Source organism: Lithobates pipiens, unplaced genomic scaffold (genome assembly GCF_037356315.1).
Source record: "Lithobates pipiens isolate NorthernLeopardFrog02 unplaced genomic scaffold, aLitPip1_a1.2 Scaffold_18, whole genome shotgun sequence".
NCBI classification, from domain to species: Eukaryota; Metazoa; Chordata; class Amphibia; order Anura; family Ranidae; genus Lithobates; species Lithobates pipiens.
The window spans coordinates 170,347,533-170,369,827 of NW_027507758.1; the positions used below are offsets into that span (position 1 = coordinate 170,347,533).

The window sequence follows — 22,295 nt, forward strand, 5'->3', positions numbered from 1 at the left end:
GGCACTGTTGGAGGCTTTTTTCTGGAACCTTGTGAATACACATGCATGTGTGGGATGTCTGAACATGTTTATTCTGTGGGATTGGGAAAGGGAAGCACCCCTCTGGTGCCAGCTTATTTCATTAGAAAATATTGATTGGAAAGGTTTTTTTTACACACACTCTAAATCAATCTTCATCAAGTCAATAAATGTACTGGTGAATTTTCATACAAATATTCGTATGAACATTCATTGAAAAATCTACTAGTGTATGACCAACTTTAGTAATAAAGTTAGAGATACGCAGGAAACTAACATTTTAGGAGGAGGGATTCAGCAATGAGAGAGAGACTTGATCTTTCTCTCAGTATATGCTTACAGACAGAGAAATTCCTCTAATTTTTTGGGACTTTTGACGCACTTGAATTACAAAAAATATATATGAGAAGTGAAATATGTAAAAAACTGAATTTATTGGTACAACATATAAAAGGTACATAGCTAAGCTAACTATGCTACTATTACACCAACTGTGAAATGTATGAAAATATCAACCGACACGTTTTGGAGAGTTCACGTCTCCATCATCAGGGGCATGAGGAGTATCATATCTATAATATAACGTAGGTACATGAGTCATATTCAAAGATTTTTACACAGTTTGATTACATATATCATAACATAACTTTAATTTTAATCATATTTTCATATAACAAACACTTGCAGTCTATCAAGTGGTGTTGTATGAACACATGCCATGTTTAAGTTAAAAACAAAGTTTGAAAGAATCTGTACTCTTGCCCATCATATTATATTGTGCAATATCATTATGTTTCAGACACATAGAAGAGGAGAGAATACCACCTAAATGGAGGGAGCGGGTAGCACTGAGGCCCTTAGAGAGCCAACCCTGCAATTTAGGCAACACACGGGCGGATTGTCTGTCCAACTTAGTCCGCTGAACCGTGTTTCAGCGGACAATCCGCTCGTGTGTGGGCTTCAGCGGACTTTTTCAGCGGACTGTCTGATGAACAAAGTCTTACGGAATTTCCAAAATTTTGTCCGTTCAAACTTGGTTTTGTCCGTCCAAACTTGGTTTCAGCGGACAGTCCGCTCGTGTGTAGGCAAGTTGGACGAACTAAGTATGGCGCATGCTCAGAAAGGATTTACACGGCCGAAGGTTGCATTGCAGTGTATAGGACGTCGTTTTTCTAGTCCCGTCGTACGTGCTGTACACGTCATCGCGCACGCTTTCAGCGGACTGTCTGCTCATCGTGTGTGGTCAAGTCCGTTCATGCAAATTTTGAACGGACTGTCTGTCGGATTGTCTGATGAACTTAGTTGGGCAGACAATCCGCCCGTGTGTACGCGGCCTTAGAAATACAGAAATAAATGGAAAGAAAATATTCTGAGACCCTGTGAGATATACATACATATACAAATTTAGCAGATGGAACTGAATACTATTGTTAAAAGACACCCAGGACCAGGAAAGAAAAATGCTAAACGCACATACCCTGGCCTTAATACAGGTCTGGAACATGTAGTCCCCAATATGGATGATATAGTGGGCCTTCTAGCTAGAGAGCCTCATAAGTGAAGGTATTTGTGGTAAATCACTAAAAACACAAGAGAAGAGGGCTGAAAACATATATAACTGGGTCAGATTAAAGGCAGTAAAAAATGTAATATTGCTGCTCCTTGTGATAGTGAAGAAATAAACAGAAAAAAGGAAAAAGCATTTATACTACATGCTGTTAGACCTCATCACAATATAGGTGGCTGGCACCTTAAATGCACGTATGTATAGTATTGCAAGTTAAAAGCCTGCTCAAATGAATGGGCCATACTTATTATAAGTGAAAAGAATTCATAGTATTACATGTGGGGGGTCAAATAATTTATCCAAGAACATTAAAGTTCTTACCCAGTTTTTGAGCATAGAGGATAAATGTCCAGTCCTCAGGTCCAGATTCCAAGCAGGGTATACTGACAGAGTGCCCTTAGCTTGGATTATATGTGTGGAAGGTTGTCAGTAGCCTCCCATCAAATTTCTGGCAACTGTGTGTGATTTAGGATTGCTAAGGGTGCGCAACACCAAACATGGCCTCCCGGGCCTCAGGTGCGTGGTGCCAGCTCACCGCGCATGTATGTAACATCATCGTGCAACAACACCAAACATGGCCTCCTGGGCCTCAGGTGCGTGGTGCCATCCCACCGCGCATGTATGCAACATCATCGTGGCGGCGCGGTGGAGTGATGTCACGCACCTAAGGCCCCCTGACACAGATGGGTTACTGGAGATTGCATGTAGTAGGCGGTCTTCAAGAGTGAGGGATGAACAGAATGAGGTGGCTGCTGGGTCCAAAGGGGGACTCTTTCCTGAACATCCTGGCCGCTTACCATGTCGAGTATAAGTTTCCTTTAAATGTTGTTATATTCAATGTACCTAAAACCAAAACCTTCTTTTGAATAGTTCTAAATATAATGGGGAAGGATTATATATTTCCTGTGAGCATTTTTTACCAGCGCAGAAAGTGATGATAAGTTTACACTTACTATTGTATACACTAAGGGAATTTTTCATTTGTAGGTAGTTCTTAGGCGGTTTATAACAGAAAAGTAGGTGGGAATGAAAAAGGTAGTTAAATTCTTATCACAAAATATTTCACCTCTTTGTGTCCTTGTCCCTGTAGAAGTGGACATATTTCAATCCACGTACTTAGGCAGGCCATAGATGGTGTGAATTCCTTTCCTGCAACCAAGGATTCCCCCATCAACACACATAGTGCTGACAGGGGAATCCCTCCTACCAAACAATTGTCTTCTACCGGGGGGGGGGGGGGGGGGGGGCAGGGGAAGCCGTCCCTGACCACACACCTTTTAGAAAGAAGAGAGTGGAATGTAATTGCTCTGTGCAAAACCATTGCACAGAGCAGATACGTATAACATGTGCCTTTAATAACACTCACTTGAAGCTATCATCAATAGGATAAAACTTCCATTGCACTTCTCAAAAGCAGTGCTGGTTCCAGTGAAGAGCACCATCTATAGTCATATGCCCATTTATACATAAGCTCTGGCACTGCCACCACTTCAATGACTAAAGATGGCCATAAATAGATCAAAATTTAGCCGCCTCAGCTGGGACCGACTGAATTTGAATCCATTTATGGCTGGTCCCCCTCAACAGAAGTCGATCTAATGACTGACCTCTGTGAAATGGGACTATTGAAATACTTTTTCAATTATCCTGTTTCAGCCAATGATCAGTGTATTCTGACAGCGGAGGAATCCCCACTGTCGGAATACAATGGCACAGTGGGAAGGATTCCTCCCTCCACCTTGCTTGTATGGATGTGGAAATCCATTTTTTTTCTTTTTATTTTCAATCAGGCTGATTGAAAAAAAAAAAAAGAGAAAGAAAAAAAGATCCATCTATGGCCAGCATTAGACAGTGTCAGACTATATTGCGTATTGATTAGAAAACAGTTGGTGAATCTCTGTTGTATGCAAGCAGTCGCCTTACAAAAAAAAATAAAGGGTGTATTTTATAAGCAGGATCTGATCAGAAGAGGAGCTGAATATTGGATCTGGTTCATACTGTATGTCAATTAGATGATTATTAAGCTGGCCCTACATTAGAAGATTTTTCAATTAATGTTCGTATGAAACATATAAAAATTCTCATCAGTACATTTGATTACATGACAAATGTTGTTTTAAAGTACTTAAAAAAAAAACAATCACTTTTTTTTAACATCTAATTTTGTTCTTGCATGAAAACCACATTCACTGTTAGAAATTAGTTTGTTCAAGAAAAACTTTACATCTTGATCCTTCAAATTTTCCCATCACTGCAGTCACCAATCATTAGAAAATTTGAATGAACAGTCTGAAAACAAAAAGAAATCCAAACAAAATTCTACTAGTGAATGGCTAGCTTTAGTTAATATACAGGTTCTGTCTGTGTAAAGCCAGCATATATTATATACTGTGTACAGTATACAATACTATATACTGTGTACAAAATGTTTATGGCTGTGGTCCAAAGCTGGTCAATGGCTAGTTGGTTTATTGTAGATGTTATAGCATAATAATGCTCTTTCCCCATCTCCCATTGTGCCCCTGTGTTGTCACCTTGCCACATGGGCTTTCAAACACTACAATGGATGTTTCAATACATTATGCAGGCATGGTACACTATTGTCCCGTAAGATAACTATGCTTAGAAATGCCTGCAGCCATCCCTGGAGTGCATGCATATAGACAGGAACTAGCTGCACCGAGATGCAACAAAGGTTAAAAGGAAAGGGTGTAAACTAGTATTTTTTCTTTATTTAAATGGCAATTGTTTAGGGTAAACAGTGTAAAATGTATGAGTGTGAAGGTGTCCAAAAATACCTGTTTAGATATTATTTGGAAATGACTTTGCATTTTTGGGATTGGGGCACACTAAACGTCATAATTAAAAATATTAGCGCACACCTGCTTTCACCTAGTGCAAATTGAGGCTCACTTCTGCCTAGAAACCAATCAGCTTCCAACCTCAGCATGTTAAATTAAGCTTTGGCAATAAAACCTGGAAGCTGTTTGGTTTCTGTGCAGAAGTAAGCCTGATTTTGCACTCTCCAGCTTTAGTAAATACCCCCCTCCCCCCAACTTGTTTTTTTCCAAGTAGTTGTTTCGTTCATTATTGCTGAATGTTTCAGATGTAACAAATGAAATGTGGGGAAAAGTCTAAAAGGTGTGTGGCCAGTTTTAGATTTCTTACATTTTTAATATTGTGAAAGATACTGTACAGGCATACCCCACTTTTAAGTACACAATGGGGTTTATTTACTAAAGCTGGAAAGTGCAAAATCAGGCTCACTTCTGCATAGAAACCAATTTGTTTGCAGGTTTTATTAAAAAAGCTTAATTGAACAAACTGGGGTTAGAAGCTCATTGGTTTCTATGCAGAAGTGAGCCTGATTTTGCACTTTCCAGCTTTAGTAAATAAACCCCATTGTGTACTTAAAAGTGGGGTATGTCTGTACATTCATAGTTATAGTCATAATGCTATGAATACATGGGTTGTAGTAACTCAAGTCCTTACCATCCACTCCCTATGTAAAAAAGGTTTGTTAAAGGACAACTTTTGATATAAATTGTCTTTTGTTACATACCATGAATACTTGATGTTCCTGTTCCAGTGATTTTTATTGCTGGCCCTGCACAGAACCACATTGGCTTTCTTCCAAAAGCTTCCTGTCAAGTCTTTTTCAACCGACACTGCAACCCATATTTATTCCTATGGGGAGAGCCATACTCAAGAAGACTGATGGAGGGTGCCATGAGTACAGCTTACCATAGCGATGAATGGTGTGTTAGTGGTAAAGAATAATGGAATGGAGACTTACTGTAGGTTGGCTGCACTCTTGGGGGTGAGGGCATGCCTTTTAAGGACCACTTGTACCAAAGTTACTTCCCAAACCTCCTCCACCACTGGACACCAGTCCTTATCTACCTAGTTCCTGTGAGCTCAGAATGTTATGGAACATCCTCTGGAGATGCATCATGATATCTCAGCCCGGGCCCACAGGTGGATACTGCAAAGAACCAGGTTCACACATCACAATGTGAGCACCATTCTATGCATCACTGTGGATGATGGGTGGGTGGCTCCTCAAACTGGCATTGAGCTTTAATGAAGTTTGCAGATTGTGAAGGCTTCTGAGTCCTGATTAAGCTGGCCACATATGTAAAAATTAGGGATGAGCCCACGGTTCAAGTCAAATGTAAGTTCGACTCGAACATCGGGTGTTCATTTGTTCTAAAACAAACCGAACATATGAGACACTCGCAGAATGCCCCATAATGCACTGCGAGATCGCAGTGCATTGGTGTATGATGATTGGCCAAAGCATGAACCTGACCTGCATGCTTTGGGCAATCACAGCGCACTCTACTGAGAGAGCCATAATTGGCCAAAGACATCCGTTGCTTTCCAGGCATCCGTGGCTGTCAGAAGATCTGAACAATGACTGCATCTGATTGGATGCAGTCGCTTTTTGGCTTAAAATTTTTTATTCAACTCCTTCAACTAAAGTTGATTGAAAACATTTACTTTTTTGGGGTCAGATGGTACAGACAGGGCCACCCAAGGCTTGAATTTTGAGCTGTGTATGGCAGCCTTTATAACTAGAAACACGTTTGGGGTCTTCCAAGATTCAGCATTTTTTTCATTTAAACACATCCTGATATATGAGTAGATTACTGGTGTGTATATAAGTGTATCACAAACAAAGCATGCATATTTGTTTCCCCATTTGGCACTAAAAGAATAATGTGGGAAGGAAATCTTTTTTTTTTTTTTTAAGTGGTTTTATACTTAAAACTCAAGAGCATAAGGAAACAAAAAGTAAGAGAAAGATTTTAAAAGACAAGTTCAATTTACATTTGCTAAATCCCACAGGTAAAGGGGAAAAAATAAATTCTTATGGAATGTGAGGAAAGTTCTAAAGATAAGGGGGAAGGCTTTTGTTTGCAAATGCTAATTCCCTATTCAATGAAGTCATGTATTGGACGCAAGGATCTGTGTGAGTCTATCCTTCAGTTTGAGCAATTTGAAGTCCTCTCTCTGTGGGGTCTGGGGGTTGTCAGACAATAGGACAGGGTGGGGCAGGAGGAGGGAGCCTGTTGGAGTAAACTTAGGCTGCTCAGTCAGGCAAGTTGTTAAAGGGGTGTGAAGGAAGCTTCCCTCTCATTTCACAGACCCCAGGAAGAACAGCAGAGGAGACAACACTGGAATGCCATACTTTTTCCTCCAAGTGGCTGGGATTTTCTTATAGTACTGCTGGATCTCAAGCAAGCCTCACACGACATCTACTGTCCACAGTTGTAACAAGGAATTATACTTGTGCTAGTGAGCGTACACTGGATAAGGCTGCTGCTGTGTTGTATAGGGGTATACGGATAAGAATCTCAGAAAGAAAATATGCTTGGCACCATAACCTTAACCGGTAAGTTGGCTTATTAGAGGGTGATGTGTAATTATAGAGGATTTACAAAGTTCATAGGTGCAGGGTCAAATAAGTCAGTTGATTGAATGAATACTGTATAATACAGCTTAGAATAAAGGATGTTTAAAGAAAGTAAGTTAGAATAAAGTATGTTAACAAGCAATTTCCTGTTAAGTCAAAGTTTCCCAACTCTGATGGTTAAATTAAAAGGTAAACGTCGGAAGGTAACTCTGTGGTTCAGGTTCATCATTTTTGGAGTATTTATATATATATATATATATATATATATATATATATATATATATATGAATTTGGCAAGGCAGAAAGCCATGCAATTTGCAGTTAAATTTGCTGATTGTCTTAGTATTTGTTCTAAAGGGCAGGTAACTTGAATTAGCATTTTTCCTTTTCTTTTTGCATCCGATGTAGGTCAGTCAGTTGTTTTTTTTTAAAAAAGGTGTGTCTACATACATTAATAAAAAACAGCTTGTTGGTTGCACAATCCTTTTGCAGCACATTGAGCTATATGGGTAGCCGGAAATTCTGCTTGTTCATAGAGCTCAACAGCACTACTATAGCTTATAGGTAGGGTAGATTAGAATTTTTATTGGAGGAATACAAAACAAATAAGGATATTGAAAAATAAACAGTGTTGGCTCGCACTTTAAAGTTAGTAAACTTTTGGAAGATATATATATATAACATTTTTTTACTAGGTTTTGTGTGTATATATATATATATTTTATATATATATATATATATATATATATATATATATATATATATATATATATATATATATATATATATACACATTTTTACTAGGTTTTGTGTATATATATATATATATAAAACATTTTTTTTTTTTTTACACTTCTTACATTTTCCTTGTACATGCAATGCATGGATGTCCAAGTAGCTATAAATTTCAATAGTGGTGTTTGTTCCTATTTGTCAGCTGCCACTTCCTAGAACAGCTTGACAAATACTCACATTTGTAATTGATACTATTCTCAGGGGTAACCATCCTAATTAGCATCAAGTAACTGAAAATGTTGTTTGCAGTATGACTCCCATTTACTGTTATCATCCAAGATTGTTAGAGTAAAAAAAAAAAATGTCAAGAGAAAAAAAAATATTACAGTGAGGATTTTTGTGAAGTGTGCTGTTTCTTTTAAAAATTGCATTAAGTGTTAGCTGACCCAAAAATTGTCTGTAACGGCACAGTGCATTACTGTTTTTAATGCTTCACTGAGCTGTGGATTAAAAAACTTTGCTGGCGGAGGCACAAGAAGGGATAGATCTCAGTTCTCATACTATGGAAAAGGTTTTAGTGTGACTAGGAACGTTTAATCCCATTCATTTTTAAATTGCAGGATTTGAAGCATCCTTAGGGAAGGTGGCTTCATTATTTGTTACATGGGCATAGTAAAAACGATTACTTCATAAGGAGACTTTGAATTGGCTAAAGGGAGGAATGTGAAGAGGATTAACTTCATTCAGCAATGATGTCAATGAAAGTTCTGACTAGCTGCAGTAATAGTTAAACCACATAGCCGATTATAATTCATTTTCAAGAAAATACTGTAGCAGTTCTAGAATGACAAAATAACAAAATAATCTAGAACGAGCAGTGCATACTTGGAACAGATTTCCTGCAAAGGTAACGAGTTGGTTAATATTAAGTGAATATAAATATGCTTGGGGGTAAACCTAAGTCTATACTCACATATTAACAACAGGACCATACTCAATGAACCACTTATTTTTTTTATACCTTTACTTTTCTGTTTTTATAAGTATTAGCAATAAAAATTAGGGAGTAAGCTGGAGTAGGATCCCAAAAGTACACCTACTCCCAGGACAAATTTTCTCTGCCCCTTTCATTATTGTTTCCAGTATTGTCTTATGCTATCAAGCCACAGACTTCAGGTGGGGTGACACCATTCATAAATAGCTACCAAAATCTTTTTTTGCTGGTGCCACTAGGCTGGGAATGCTGAAAACATAAACTTTCGGTGGACTGTTGGAAGAGTGCAGTTGGCCTCACTTGGTAGAAAGAGTTTGCCTTTAGAGCTTGCTAGATGAAAAGCTTTGCCTGCTTTTATAACAGCATTCACGGTAATCTGATTTGCCTAATTAATTTTTATATATAATTATATTACAGTTTTGCTTTTACTGGTTGCGTGAATCATTAAGTAGCCTAAATGCAATGGGGACCCTTTTTTGCTGGATCCCATGTGAGTTGTAAGGAGTGCTCTGGCAATAACTACATCCTTGAGATTATCTTCCCATCTCACAAGCATCCCCCCACCCAATGTTATCTTCTAGCTACTCTTCATCAGTGTTACTGTCTGCCCTCTTCATTGTACAGGGATCCAGCCTCCTACTGAGACCCTTTACAGCACATCACTGCCTTTGAAATAATGGGGCTGATTTATAAAAAGGACAAAAGAAATATCTGTGTTGCCCATAACAATGAGTCAATGAGTGAATCTGCTTACTGTGAGCAGCATTAACATTTGGCTTTCCTGCACTTTTGTAAAATCAATGTCCCATGCTGCACTGGTGGTTAAATGGGCATATTATGTTTTTGAATCTTTTCCTTGATAAATAAGGTTCATGGCATAAAGGAACTATTGGCTTCCATATGACTTAGAATTTTTTTTTTTTTTTTAACAACTTAGAAAACTTTTTACTTTTAGAAACAGTAAGATTGATTTCGTAAATCGTAAAACTATATAGCTCCTTACTATTTTTTAGTCACCATGAAACCTTAGGATGACATTTTATATGTTTTTTTAAACATCACTGCTGTTCTTTTACCTAGGAGTGGTTTTGTCTTTTTGCGGCTTGTTGTTTGGTTGCCCTTTTGCAGAGTTTAAAACCAATTGAATCCTCAAAATATTCTTGTTGCTGAATAGCCCTTTTGTGTATTCATCTTTTAACTTTAGGCTGTTAAGGCCGTAATTGTTGCCCCAAAGGAGAAACCCAATTTGCTGTGACGATTAATTATTTAATGAATAATCCCAGATTAGACTATGCCAGTTCCTGTGACTCGCATTACTTAATGAAACGGGATACTTATGTATTTATCACAGAAGGGCTAGACTGCTGTTGTCTGTATTGTGGGTGTGTCATACAGCAGTACATTCTCATCCCAGAACTGCACTGGGAAAATTTTGTTATATGCAAGCTTTGTAGGAAAGTCTTCAATTGCAATGAAAGTTTTTTTTTTGTCTACACTTACAAATTAAAATATGATTTCAAAGTAAAAATTAAGGTGATAATCTAAAGCTGGCCATACATTATACAATTTTCTTTACATTTAATTCCAACGATGTAGTGCAAGAGCCTGCCTGCTTACCTAGAAATTGTCAGTGTTTAGGTTTGACCTCATATTATATGGTTTTGGTAAATTTAGGAAATTTGTACAAGATAATTGTATAATGTATGGCTAGCCTTAATGTTTTTAAATTATTTTAACATTGTATTGAAAATCCTTTTCTGGGAATCAATGCATGGCCAAAGATCAATAACAGCTCTTTAGCATAAGGAAATTACCTACAGAGGAAGTGTTGCTTTGGTGTTGAACCATTTGGTGTCTTGATAATGAGCTTAGCAGCTTTATTTAAACTGTTTGCTTAGGCTGGAAGTTATCCAGACTAGAAAGCCTGTTACATGGAATAATTAAACAGTGCATAGAATTGCAAACGACATTGTAATGAGTTCTTGAGGCTCTTTTATCACTTTGTAGTAAGTAATCTGGTGCTGCTTGACGTCATCAAAGGAAATCATCCTTCCATAAGGATGGCAAAATAATGGACAATTATCAAAGATCTGGATATGTTTCTGGTAGTGGGTGGTGGGGTGTCAGAAGTAGTTGAACAATGCCCACATATAATATCAGATACAGTCCTCATATACTGTAGCTAGGTTCTTTGCTAGCTCTTATATACTGTAGTGGGTGTGGAGCACAGTGACTTAGTGGTTAGCACCTCTGCCTGCAAGCACTAGAGGCTCAAATCTCAATCGTAATACTAACTGCATAGAGTTTGCATGCACTGCTTGTACTTGTGCTGGTTTCTTCCCACAGTCTAGTGACATACTGTTGGGTTTATTGTCTCTTGTCTAAATTGTCCCTAGTATGTATGTACATAGTACACATGTATGAATGTGAGTTAAGCCTTGTACACACAGGCCAAAAATCAAACACAATTGGCCGGTTTAGCAGGAGCTGGCCGACTTTCAGCCCGTGTGTACAGCTGTCTGTTCTACAGAAGCCAGTTTCACAGCCGGCTTCTGTCTAACAGGCATGCTGGGAAACCAGCATCTGACCCGGCTGCCAGCTCTGATCAGTGTGTTCTTGCAGTGGGGGAAGTCCCCTTGTTAGAGCACAAAGGCACGGCGGGGAAGATTGGCACACTAACATCGTTTAGCCCACTGGGTTGAACAAAGTTAGCATAGGTCCCCAACTAACAATATCGGCTATATAGTATTGTATTGTAATAGGTTTATAATAAGCATGAAATAAAGAAACTGTACTGTTGTGCTCTATACAGTACTATACAGTAAAGTATACAAAAGCACAACCACTTGTGGAGGATGCACACATGTGACAATGTACACATAACACCTGAACTAACTTATGTGATTAGGCATGCAAACATTAGTTTACCATAAATGCAGCCCCTTCACCAGTTCTGAACACAGCCCATGTACTGTCAGTTTACATTTCACAAGGCTGTGATGGGCACTGCTGACAGACCCATATGGCATAGCGACTTGGGGGGGGGGGGGGGGGGGTGCAGCAGCAACCGACCAGAAAAGAGAAGAGTCTGAAGTGTTGGATTCTATTGATTTTCCTGGCTCCTACAAAATTATTTGATTGCCCATGGGGCAAAAGTGTCTGAGATTAAAGCAGTTTCAAATTAATTGTTTACACAAGGATAAAAAGTGTGTTGACAGGGTCTCTTTATGTACTCCTGTTGCCATTTTGCATCCTTGCGTTATTCTGATGTGAAATCATTCCTCTTACACACTTTGCAGAATTTTCTCTCTCCAATCAGTCACTTTTTTATTCTGATGCTCCAAAAACCAAAGCCCAATAAAACAGAAGAACCTTAGGTTCCACATCTTTGCACGAGTTTAGATTTCAGGGACAATAAAATGTTACTGCTTTTCTTGCCTGGGTCAGACATCATCTGACTTTTGGAGGTTACAAATTTGTGTAAATATTTAGTGAATATGTGCTAGACACTATGAATACCCAATCATGTGCAAGGGAAAGAATTTTTACTTGCATATGAGTGGACTGCTTCGCCTTGGACATCCTCTACTCCAGTGATGGTGAACTTTGGCACCCCAGATGTTTTGGAACTACATTTTCCATGATGCGCAACTACCCTTCAGAGGGCATCAGCTTAAGGGGAAATGTAGTTCCAAAACATCTGGGGTACCAAGGTTTGCCATCACTTCTCTACTCCTTTAAAAACAGAATCCAATTGCGTAGATGCTTCTCTGTTACAGCAAACAAATTTCTCAAATACATTATTTACAGAATGCTTAAGATGGCCATACCGAAATTTTGTGGGTTCAGTAGGGACCAGTTGAATTTCAGTCCATCTATGGGCACCCTGGTTGTACACAAGTCGATCAACTTCTGTATAATCAGCCTGTTGAGTTTTCCCCAAATGATTAGTGCTGCCGGTTAAAGCCGACAACACTAATCATCGTATTCTGCCAGCAAGGAAGGCTCCCCACCAGAAGAAAACAATAGTGCTGATTATGGAATTCCCCCATCATCACTGACTGTGTTGATGGGGGAAATTATCAATTTTGTTTTCTTCCACCTGTGGTGGAAGGAAAGAAAATACCATAATGTATGGTCTGCTTTGGTGTGAAGCAGAGGCACATCTGGTACTAGGGTATTTTGCGTTAACCTGTACAGATCAAGATGATATATACATACCTGGCATCTTTTTATTTTATGTTTTTTTGGTTTTCTTCCTTGGGTCCTTTTTAGTGTATGTAGTTTACAGGGATAATCAAAGGATTTAAGCGTTATAGAACACTGCACATTTTATTTGAAAGAAAAAAAAAAAACAAGAAAACAAAAAAAGCAAACAAAAAAATAAGAAACTATCAAACGTTGGTTACAGTGTCCAATTCTCTGTATACACTAGACAAATTGACAGCTGGGATTTGATTTGTTTTGTGGGGAGCATCTCCTATTTTTCATGTTTTCTCCTTTATTTTGATCATCGATTAGAAAATCCACAAGTAAACCCAAACCATAAACCTCATGTTAATATTCGAAAACTGCGCTGGTCAAAAAGTAGAGTATAAAAATTGCATACTTTGCAAAATGTAGTCTGTGTAAAGAGCTTTGGAAGGGTCCGAGGAGAGGGAAGTTGGGTGTGTATATAGCATATCTGATGAAGGTAGAATGCTAAGAATTTCTGGAAAGCATCCAGCTCAGCTCTAGGAATCCCACGGGAGAGTTGTCAACCAGCTCCAGATGTCGACAGGGATGACTTAAGCACGTGGAGGGCTGGTTTGGTCAACTGTAGTATCCTGAAAACATCTCCTATATGTTTCTTATTAATTTTAACCCCTCTAATTCAAGGGAAGAGACAAACATTGTGTGCACTATTAATTGACTGAAATTCATTGGCTAAGATAAATAAAATAAGTTGTATCTTCAAGGATATTCTTCAGTGGAGTGTTATCCATCAGGCTTTAGTGCTTTATATATATATATATATATATATATATATATATATATATATATATATATATATATATATATATATATACACACAGTATCTTCACAATATTCCTTTACAAATGTAGTGGACAGGTTATGAATATTTAAATATTTACGCTGAACTCCAGGTATGGCTATTATTGCATATTTACATTGGTCCAGCATGGACCAATGTAAATATATATACAGGATCTCACAAAAGTGAGTACACTCCTCACATTTTTGTAAATATTTTATTATATCTTTTCATGTGACAACACTGAAGAAATTAGACTTTGCTACAATGTAAAGTAGGGAGCGTACAGCTTGAATAACAGTGTAAATTTGCTGTCCCTTCAAAATATCTCAACACACAGCCATTAATGTCTAAACCGCTGGCAACAAAGTGCATACACCCCTAAGTGAAAATGTCCAAATTGGGCCCAAAGTGTCAATATTTTGTGTGGCCACCTTTATTTTCAAGCGCTGCCTTAACCCTCTTGGGCACGGAGTTCACCAGAGCTTTACAGATTGCCACTGGAGTCCTCTTCCACTCCTGCATGATGACATCACCGAGCTGGTGGATGTTAGAGACCTTGCGCTCTTCCACCTTCCATCTGAGGATGCCCCACAGATGCTCAATAGGGTTTAGGTCTGGAGACATGCTTGGTCGGGCCATCACCTTTACCTTCAGCTTCTTTAGCAAGGCAGTGGTCATCTTGGAGGTGTGTTTGGGGCTTTATCATGTTGGAATACTGTCCTGTGGCCCAGGCTCCAAAAGGAGGGGATCATGCTCGGCTCCAGTATGTCACAGTACATGTTGGCATATATGGTTCCCTCAGTGAACTGTAACTCCCCAGTGCTGGCAGCACTCATGCAGCCCCAGACCATGACACTCCCACCACCATGCTTCACTGTAGGCAAGACATACATGGGTTTGTACTCCTTACCTGGTTGCTGCCACACACGCTTGACATCATCTGAACAAATACGTTTATCTTGGCCTCATTAGATCACAGGACATGGTTCCAGTAATCCTAAAAATATCCTTTGTCTGCTTGTCTTCAGCAAACTGTTTGTAGGCTCTCTTTGCATCATCTTTAGAAGAGGCTTCCTTCTGGGATGACAGCCATGCAGACCAATTTGATGCAGTGTGCGGCATATGGTCTGAGCACTGACAGGCTGACCCCCCAACCCTTCAACCTCTGCAGCAATGCTTGCAGCACTCATACATCTATTTCCCAAAGACAACCTCTAAATATGACACTGAGCACAAGCACTCAACTTCTTTGGTCGACTATGGAAAGGCCTGTTCTAAATGGAATCTATCCTGTTAAACTGATGTGTGGTTTTGGCCACCGTGCTGTAGGTCAGTTTCAGGGTCTTGGCAATCTTCTTATAGCCTAGGTCATCTTTGTGTAGAGCAACAATTCTTTTTTTCAGATCTCAGACAGTTCTTTGCCATGAGGTACCATGTTGAACTTCCAGTGACCAGTATAAGAGAGTGAGAGCAATAACACCAAATTGAACACACCTTCTCACCTGAGACCTTGTAACACTAATGAGTCACATGACTCCGGGGAGGGAAAATGGCTCATTGGGCCCAATTTGGACATTTTCACTTAGGGGTGTACTCACTTTTGTTGCCAGCGGTTTAGACATTAATGGCTGTGTGTTGAGTTATTTAGAGGGGACAGCAAATGTACACTGTTCGACAAGCTGTACACTCACTACTTTACATTGTAGCAAAGTGTGATTTTTTTAGTGTTGTCACATGGCAAGGGTATAATAAAAGATTTGTAAAAATGTGAGGAGTGTACACACTTTTTTGTGAGATACTGTGTGTGTGTGTGTGTGTGTGTGTGTATGTGTGTGTATATATACATATATATATATTTATATATATATATATATATATATACACATACACAGTTTATATTTATATTTTTCATTCATTGTAAGAGGGACTTTCTCAACAACTAGTAAAGACAGTGGTGACTATGCACAAGACAGGAGCAACCATGGACAGACCAAGTAGGTTTGTCCAGCACGTTTATTCAGAAGACAATAAACCAACACAGTTTAATGCATGAGACTATTGTACAGCAAGTACATAGTAAAAGGCAAACAAAACATCTGCTTCTCCGAGCCACTAAGCGTAAACTCTATTTTAATTAGCTTAAATAGATCCTTAAATGTTAAAATATGTACCCAATGCAGGACTGTTCTTAATCATTTCCATCTCCGTTCATTCTAAGGTGCATTGAACTACAGTCGACCTACCTGTGACATGCAGTTGATTTAATTAAGAGCTGCATCAAGCTTCATTCCCATCAACTGTTTTGGCACCCAACAAAAAAAAGAGCCACATTCTGTTTCTGGAATGCCAATGTCACTTCAGTTAATAAAATATAATATTGATTAAATCCGCATATGTTTATGGCTGGCCATAAACATCTGTGCTATGCAGAGGTTCAGTAATGGCCACTTGACCATCTAAAGAAACCGTTATTGCAACATATTGGAAAATCGCTTTGTTTATAGCCCACTGTTTTCTATTGTATGAAAAAGAGGGAATAAATCTTTCAGAGTGTGTGCACCACCTCCATCCATCAGTTGAATCAGGAGGTAAACAGTGGCAAATTGTGGAGTCATTTGAGATGTCTAACTGCCCTTTATTCTCAGATGCCAGCATGTCTATGCCCACCCTTGTACTGCCCTTCCTGCAATTAAATACTTATTTTTCATTCTTATTCAGCTGTAGCTGTATTCAGTGTCCTGAAATGTAATTTTGTGATTTAGCTTTTTAAGCTTGTGCACTATTTTATTGTCACTAGTTTACTCCTCTATAATTACCTTTGACTCATTTTTTGCAATTGAAAAATATATGTCATTAAAATGTAAATAATAATATTAAGGGTGGTTATTGAAATATGAAGTGACATTGGATTGTAAAGTGGTATTGTTACTCATGAAAAACACAACACGCTCCTGATATGACCTGCTCATTTAAAGTGGTTCTAAAGGCAGTAGGTTTTATACTTTAAAGTGGTTGTAAACCCTTACAACACACTTTGACCTACAGGTAAGCTTAGATTAAGGCTTACCTGTAGGTCCAAGAAATATCTCCTAAACCTATACGGTTTAGGAGATATTTGCCCGAAGACAGGCACCGCTGTCTACGGCGCATGCGCCGTAGACAGCGGCGCGCAGGCGCACTGAGCGCGGCATTTCCAACTACGGAGCTGCCGCGTGTGTCGGCTCCCGTGCGCATGCGCGAGAGTGACGTCATCGCGGCTTCACCGAATGACAGCGGCGGAGCTGCGAGACCCCACAGAGAAGATGGATGCCCCGGACTACAGGGGACAGCGGTGACTTCGCATAGTAGTCCATTATGCTTTGCCTTTGCAGGGAATGAAAGAGGAAGTAAACTCATCAAGGTTTACTTCCTCTTTAATGCACTCCCTGCATCAAGGAAAAAAACCTTCTGCATGCAGCCCCGCCCCACCTTATACTTACATACGCCCGATCTTGACCCAGCATGGGCGTAGCCGCTCTTTCAGCTCTCTCCCTCCTCATTGGCTCAGAGACAGCAGCAGGAGCCTGGTGCTTTTAATCACAGTCAGTGAGGAGGGTGTGGGGGTGGGTTGGGACTATGCCTTGCTCTGTGTGTCAAAGGACACACAAATTAGGACTATGGAGTGAGAATGTATAAGTGCCCCCAGAGCAAGCAGCTTGCTATGAGGAGACCTAGAGGGAGGGAGTAGCCAGGTGATGTGGCAGGGGAAGGAGATAGGGGCTGCTCTATGCATAATTATTGCACAGAGCAGGTAAGTATGACGTTTGTTGTTTTAATTTAAAAAATTAGCATTTACAATCACTTTAAGTTAAGAAATGTATTGAGCGACTTAACGGGATATTTCTACTTGGTAATAATTTGGGACTGGTTAAGAAGGTAGGGTTACTAATATTATGTTTGCACATCTATACACAGAGTGATAAATGGTTTTAAGGGTTTTTCTACAGCTGAACTGAAATTCAGTTGCTGATAAAAGTTTAGGATTAACTCCATAATGACCTTGTGTGATAAAATGCAAACAGGTAGTATGCAGTAATTTTTAGTAGCCAATCAGATTTTTGTTTGTCCACTCTTATGCCTCAGAGGACTGAATTGTGTGAAGTTTATATGGGTTACTGCCAGTGCAGATGTTTGCATAGCCAACCTAGGCCATAGCTTAGGGCAGCAGGCCTGCCAGGTGTGGCACGTCGCTAGACACATATTTTTCTGACTTTTTAGGTTCCAGACTGCCTTTGTGCCTGCCAAACAAATCCGACTCTGTACTAATCGTTGCTGTCCTTGCTAAGTTAGTGCATTTTTGTTTGTGGAGTGTACAGTTCACCTGCTTAGGTACCATACTAAAATTGGTTATCTGACTGGGGGTTAGACAGGGCTGGCACAAGACAATTGGAATAGGATGGCGGGAAGGATAAGTTCAGCTCTGCTTACTGCAAAACATTCCTCCTTGTGTTATAGTATTCTACTACTGTATGCTTAAGGGTTCTTCATCTTAGATCACAGACAGTGATGGCTTTACTTAATAATTAGCTCACAGAAGCTGGTAACAGGGTAGTTTTAAATACACAAGTGCAGAAAACTACAAGTTTTTGTTTGCTAGTGTTAGTTATTATGCAAAATGCAAGTTTGTGGGACATTCCTTAAGTTCATTACACAGGCAGTATACAAAGCCTAAGGAAGAAGCTATATAATGACTGAGGAAGGAAACTAAGGAAGGATCTGAATGCTTCTATCTTTAGTAACTTAGGTTATCTATGAAAAGGGTTATCACCTAAACTCTACTCTTTCTGCATTAAACAGTGGCTGAGATTGCACACAACTATACGACAAATACAATAGTGCTATTCAATGTATCATTTTTAATGGTCAGATTCAGTTCACTTGCCGCCCGCCATATAGCAAAATGCGAGCAGTTATTGAAAGTGGTTTCAATACCCTGACCGGTGGTCATATGACGTCTTTAGGATATTAAGCTGCTGCGTGTCCCCGGGGGCACGCATCGTGGCAATTGTCGTTGTGGGTTGCCAGTCTGACACATCAATGCCACCTCATCAGTGCCACCTCATTGGTGCCACCTCATCGGTGCCCATCAGTGCCGCCTTATCAGTGCCGTCAGTGCAGACCCATCAGTGCCCATCAGTGAAGGAGAAAACTTAATTATTTACAAAGTTTTGTAACTGAAATTTGTTTTCAAAATGTTCAGTCTTTTCTTTATTTGTTTAGCAGAAAATAAAAATCCCAGAGATGATCAAGTACCACCAAAAGAAAGCTCTATTTGTGGGAACAAAATGATGAACATTTAGTTTGGGTGCAGTATAGCATGACTGCGCAATTGTCATTCAAAGTGCGTCAGCGCTGAAAGCTGAAAATTGGTCTGGGCAGGAAGGTGTAAAAGTGCCCAGTATTGAAGTGGTTAATATAAAGTGGGATGCATTTTACTTAAGACATGTATAAACTTCTAGCTAATTTCAGCATATTCTGTTGTACTATTAATGCAATGACACAAATGTCTGTATCTATAGCCTGCATTTACCTTCATGATAAAAGCTGGCTATAATGCACATATAGCATAGGTAATTGGACAGCCCATCCCAGTGGCCACAAATAAGCATACAACTTTGTATTTAAAACCAATGAGATGCATTTGCACTGAATATGTTAACACTCTGCTTTTACCTCAATGCTCAAACATGGTTTGCAGCAACTGTGAGTTGCAATGCAAATCTGTCACCTGTGTGCAAAGGGGCACCATGTAGCTAACTAGCAGGTTGCTGTTGACTTTTTTGATGTCATCAAAATAAGATTTGAACCATAATTCTTAGGCTCATTATAGATATCAGAGGGCATTATTATACTTCCCAGACGTTTACCAAGGGGTTACCCCAGTGTGCATGTTTATTTTCTGTGTAGTTGTAATCGGGGAACATATCTGGGCTCCTATGTTAGCTCATTTACTAAGTTCTGTATACTACACTTACAGAGGTCAAGTACACAGTCTACTTGCCTTTAGTAAATCAACTCCATAGTGTGATCAATCCCAACAAGTACAATTATCTTCAAGGAAACAATAGCAATGGCTTGATATATCCAACATGGTCAGTTGCCATTTCCACATATTTCAGTTAACAAGGGTTGTTTTCTCATGTTTATGAGTACCATAAAAACGGAAAAGGACAGGCGAAAAAAAAAAAAATGTGTTAAAGCGGTAGTAAACCCGCATTTTTATTTATTTTTTTTTAAAAACCTGCAAAGCAAAAGGCATAATGAGCTAGTATGCACCGCATACTAGCTCATTATGAAATACTTACCTTAGAACGAGGCCCCGACATCTCGCCCGATCCACGCCGAGAAAGCCGACATGCTCCCTCGGCGTCTCTTCCAGGTATCGCGGCTCCGGCGCTGTGAGTGGCCGGAGCCGCGATATCGTCACTCCCGCGCATGCGCGCGGGAGATTTAAATCCGGCCGGACGAGCGCTGCCGGATTTTCGCGGAGAGAACCCCCTTGTGCGCATGCGCCGCTGCAGTCAGCGGCGCATACCGAGGGGAATATCTCCTAAACCGTACAGGTTTAGGAGATATTTTTTTTACCTACAGGTAAGCCTTATTATAGGCTTTCCTGTAGGTAAAAGTTAAAAAAGTGGGTTTACTTCCACTTTAATTCAATCATCAATACTTCAAAAATACCTTCGCCCAAAAATGATTCCACTCTCTGTTTACATATTGTGGTTGATTTACTAAAGGCAAATAAGCTGTCTAATTTGCAAGAGTAGTTGCACTTTGCAGGGGAATTTGCTTCAGAGCTTAGTGGATATAGTGAAGTTTAACTATCCAAAGAATACCTAATCGTACAAAAAAAAATTAAAGAAAAGTAGTGTTTCTTGCACATGATTTGATGATGTAAGTTGGCAGAGCTTCACCTCATTCATTAAGCTCTGGGGATAATTCCCTTGCAAAGTGAACAGTCAACCCCGGTTCGCACTAGAATGTGGTGCTGGAAACCCCCATGATCCTTGCATGTTTCTTGCTTCACGTTCAAAATGCACTGCCCTTGCGATCTGCAGTGGTTGTCAGTGCAATGTTGACAACACCCCAAATGCAGGTCGCAAATGCAGTGCGTTTGCCTGTATCAGACTGCATGGAGTTAAAGTACCATGCAATCCAATTGCAGAGCATTTCCCAAATTAGTGCATGCACTGCTTTGGTGCGTTGTGGTGTGATTTGAGCACAATAAAAATGAGTGCAGTTTCTGCGCGATTCAGGGGTGATTCATAGGAGTTGATTTAGTAAAGGAAAATAGTCTGTGCACTTTGCAAGAACAGTTGCTCTAGAGCTTAGTAAATGAGCAGAAGCTCTTCTGACTTCCATCATCCAATCACGTGCAAGCAAAAATGCTGTTTTTTTTTGTCCTTGCATCATTGCATGCGATTGGGTATTCTTTGAAAAGTGAAGTTTTATCTCATTTACTAAGCTCTGGATCTACTACATTTGCAGAGTTCAACTGCACTTTGCAAAGTGCATAGTCTATTTGCTTTTAGTAAATCAACTCCTTAGTGTGATCAATCCCAACAAGTACAATGCTGAGATGAGCAGTATGCAACCTTTTGAGAAATATAAAGTGAGAACAAACCTACACATCATTTATTTATTTATTTTTAACAACAAGGAAACCCACAAATCAAAGTGCCAGGCTGTTCCTTTCTCTATCAGCATTCTTCCTCTACTGTTTGAAGTCCTAGCCTGTTTGTTTATCAGAGGTTTATACTAATACAGCTTCTTCCCTCTTTGCTTCCAAACTAGGGAATGCATTTTTTTTCTTATCTGATTCATAACCATCACATGTGTAGTATATGTTTAGCCATTGCTATTTAGAGGATCATCTGTGGTGTTTGTATCTTCATACAACCACCCATAACTGATCTGTGGTGCCTGGTCCTGCACAAAGAATGTAAAAAATGATTAGATACAAAAGCAGCATCCACAACAGCTGTCAGTAACTGTCCACCCTTTTTTGCTGATGGAATTCCTATAGTGCTTTCAAAGTGTGGTACCCTCTACGAGGCATCTACTGTAATCCTTCTTTAAAGTTTTTTTTTTTTATAATTAAATAATTATAAAAATAGAAATAGAAACAATAGATCATTTTCAGGGATATACACTTTTTTGTGTTTTTCAGTAATCAGTCCAATCTATGATGAGCCAATAAACAATTTTAACGTGTATGTATAGCCAAAAAAAATTTTCATTTTGAAAGAAGTAGTGAATAGTAAGTAAGGTCCCTTGTAATATCAGCTTAGGCTGTTTGTCTGTCCTTGGGAGACTTCAAAGTGAGCACGATTCCCCTCTAAGCCCTTGTACACACGGTCGGACATTCCGACGGAAAATGCCCGATCGGACCGTGTTGTCGGATAATCCGACTTTGTGTGGGCTCCATCGGACTGTTTCCATCGGAATATCCGACGGACAAAGTTTTAGAGCTGGGCTATAAAAC

The 22,295-nt window shown here is 39.4% G+C and overlaps 1 protein-coding gene across 6 annotated transcripts in view; it reads left to right on the forward strand.

Annotated features, from left to right (window-relative positions):
* Positions 1 to 22,295, forward strand: part of AKAP12 (A-kinase anchoring protein 12) — a 218,111-nt gene that overhangs the window by 174,684 nt on the left and 21,132 nt on the right. The window contains exon 1 of one of the 6 annotated variants that reach the window (XM_077486375.1): positions 6,700 to 6,983. The exons of the other annotated variants lie outside the window; for them this stretch is intronic. Coding sequence (XP_077342501.1) covers positions 6,959 to 6,983 — 25 coding nt within the window. The 5' untranslated portion in view covers positions 6,700 to 6,958. Of the gene's footprint in view, positions 1 to 6,699; positions 6,984 to 22,295 lie in introns of those variants that run through there. 6 annotated transcript variants of the gene reach the window in all.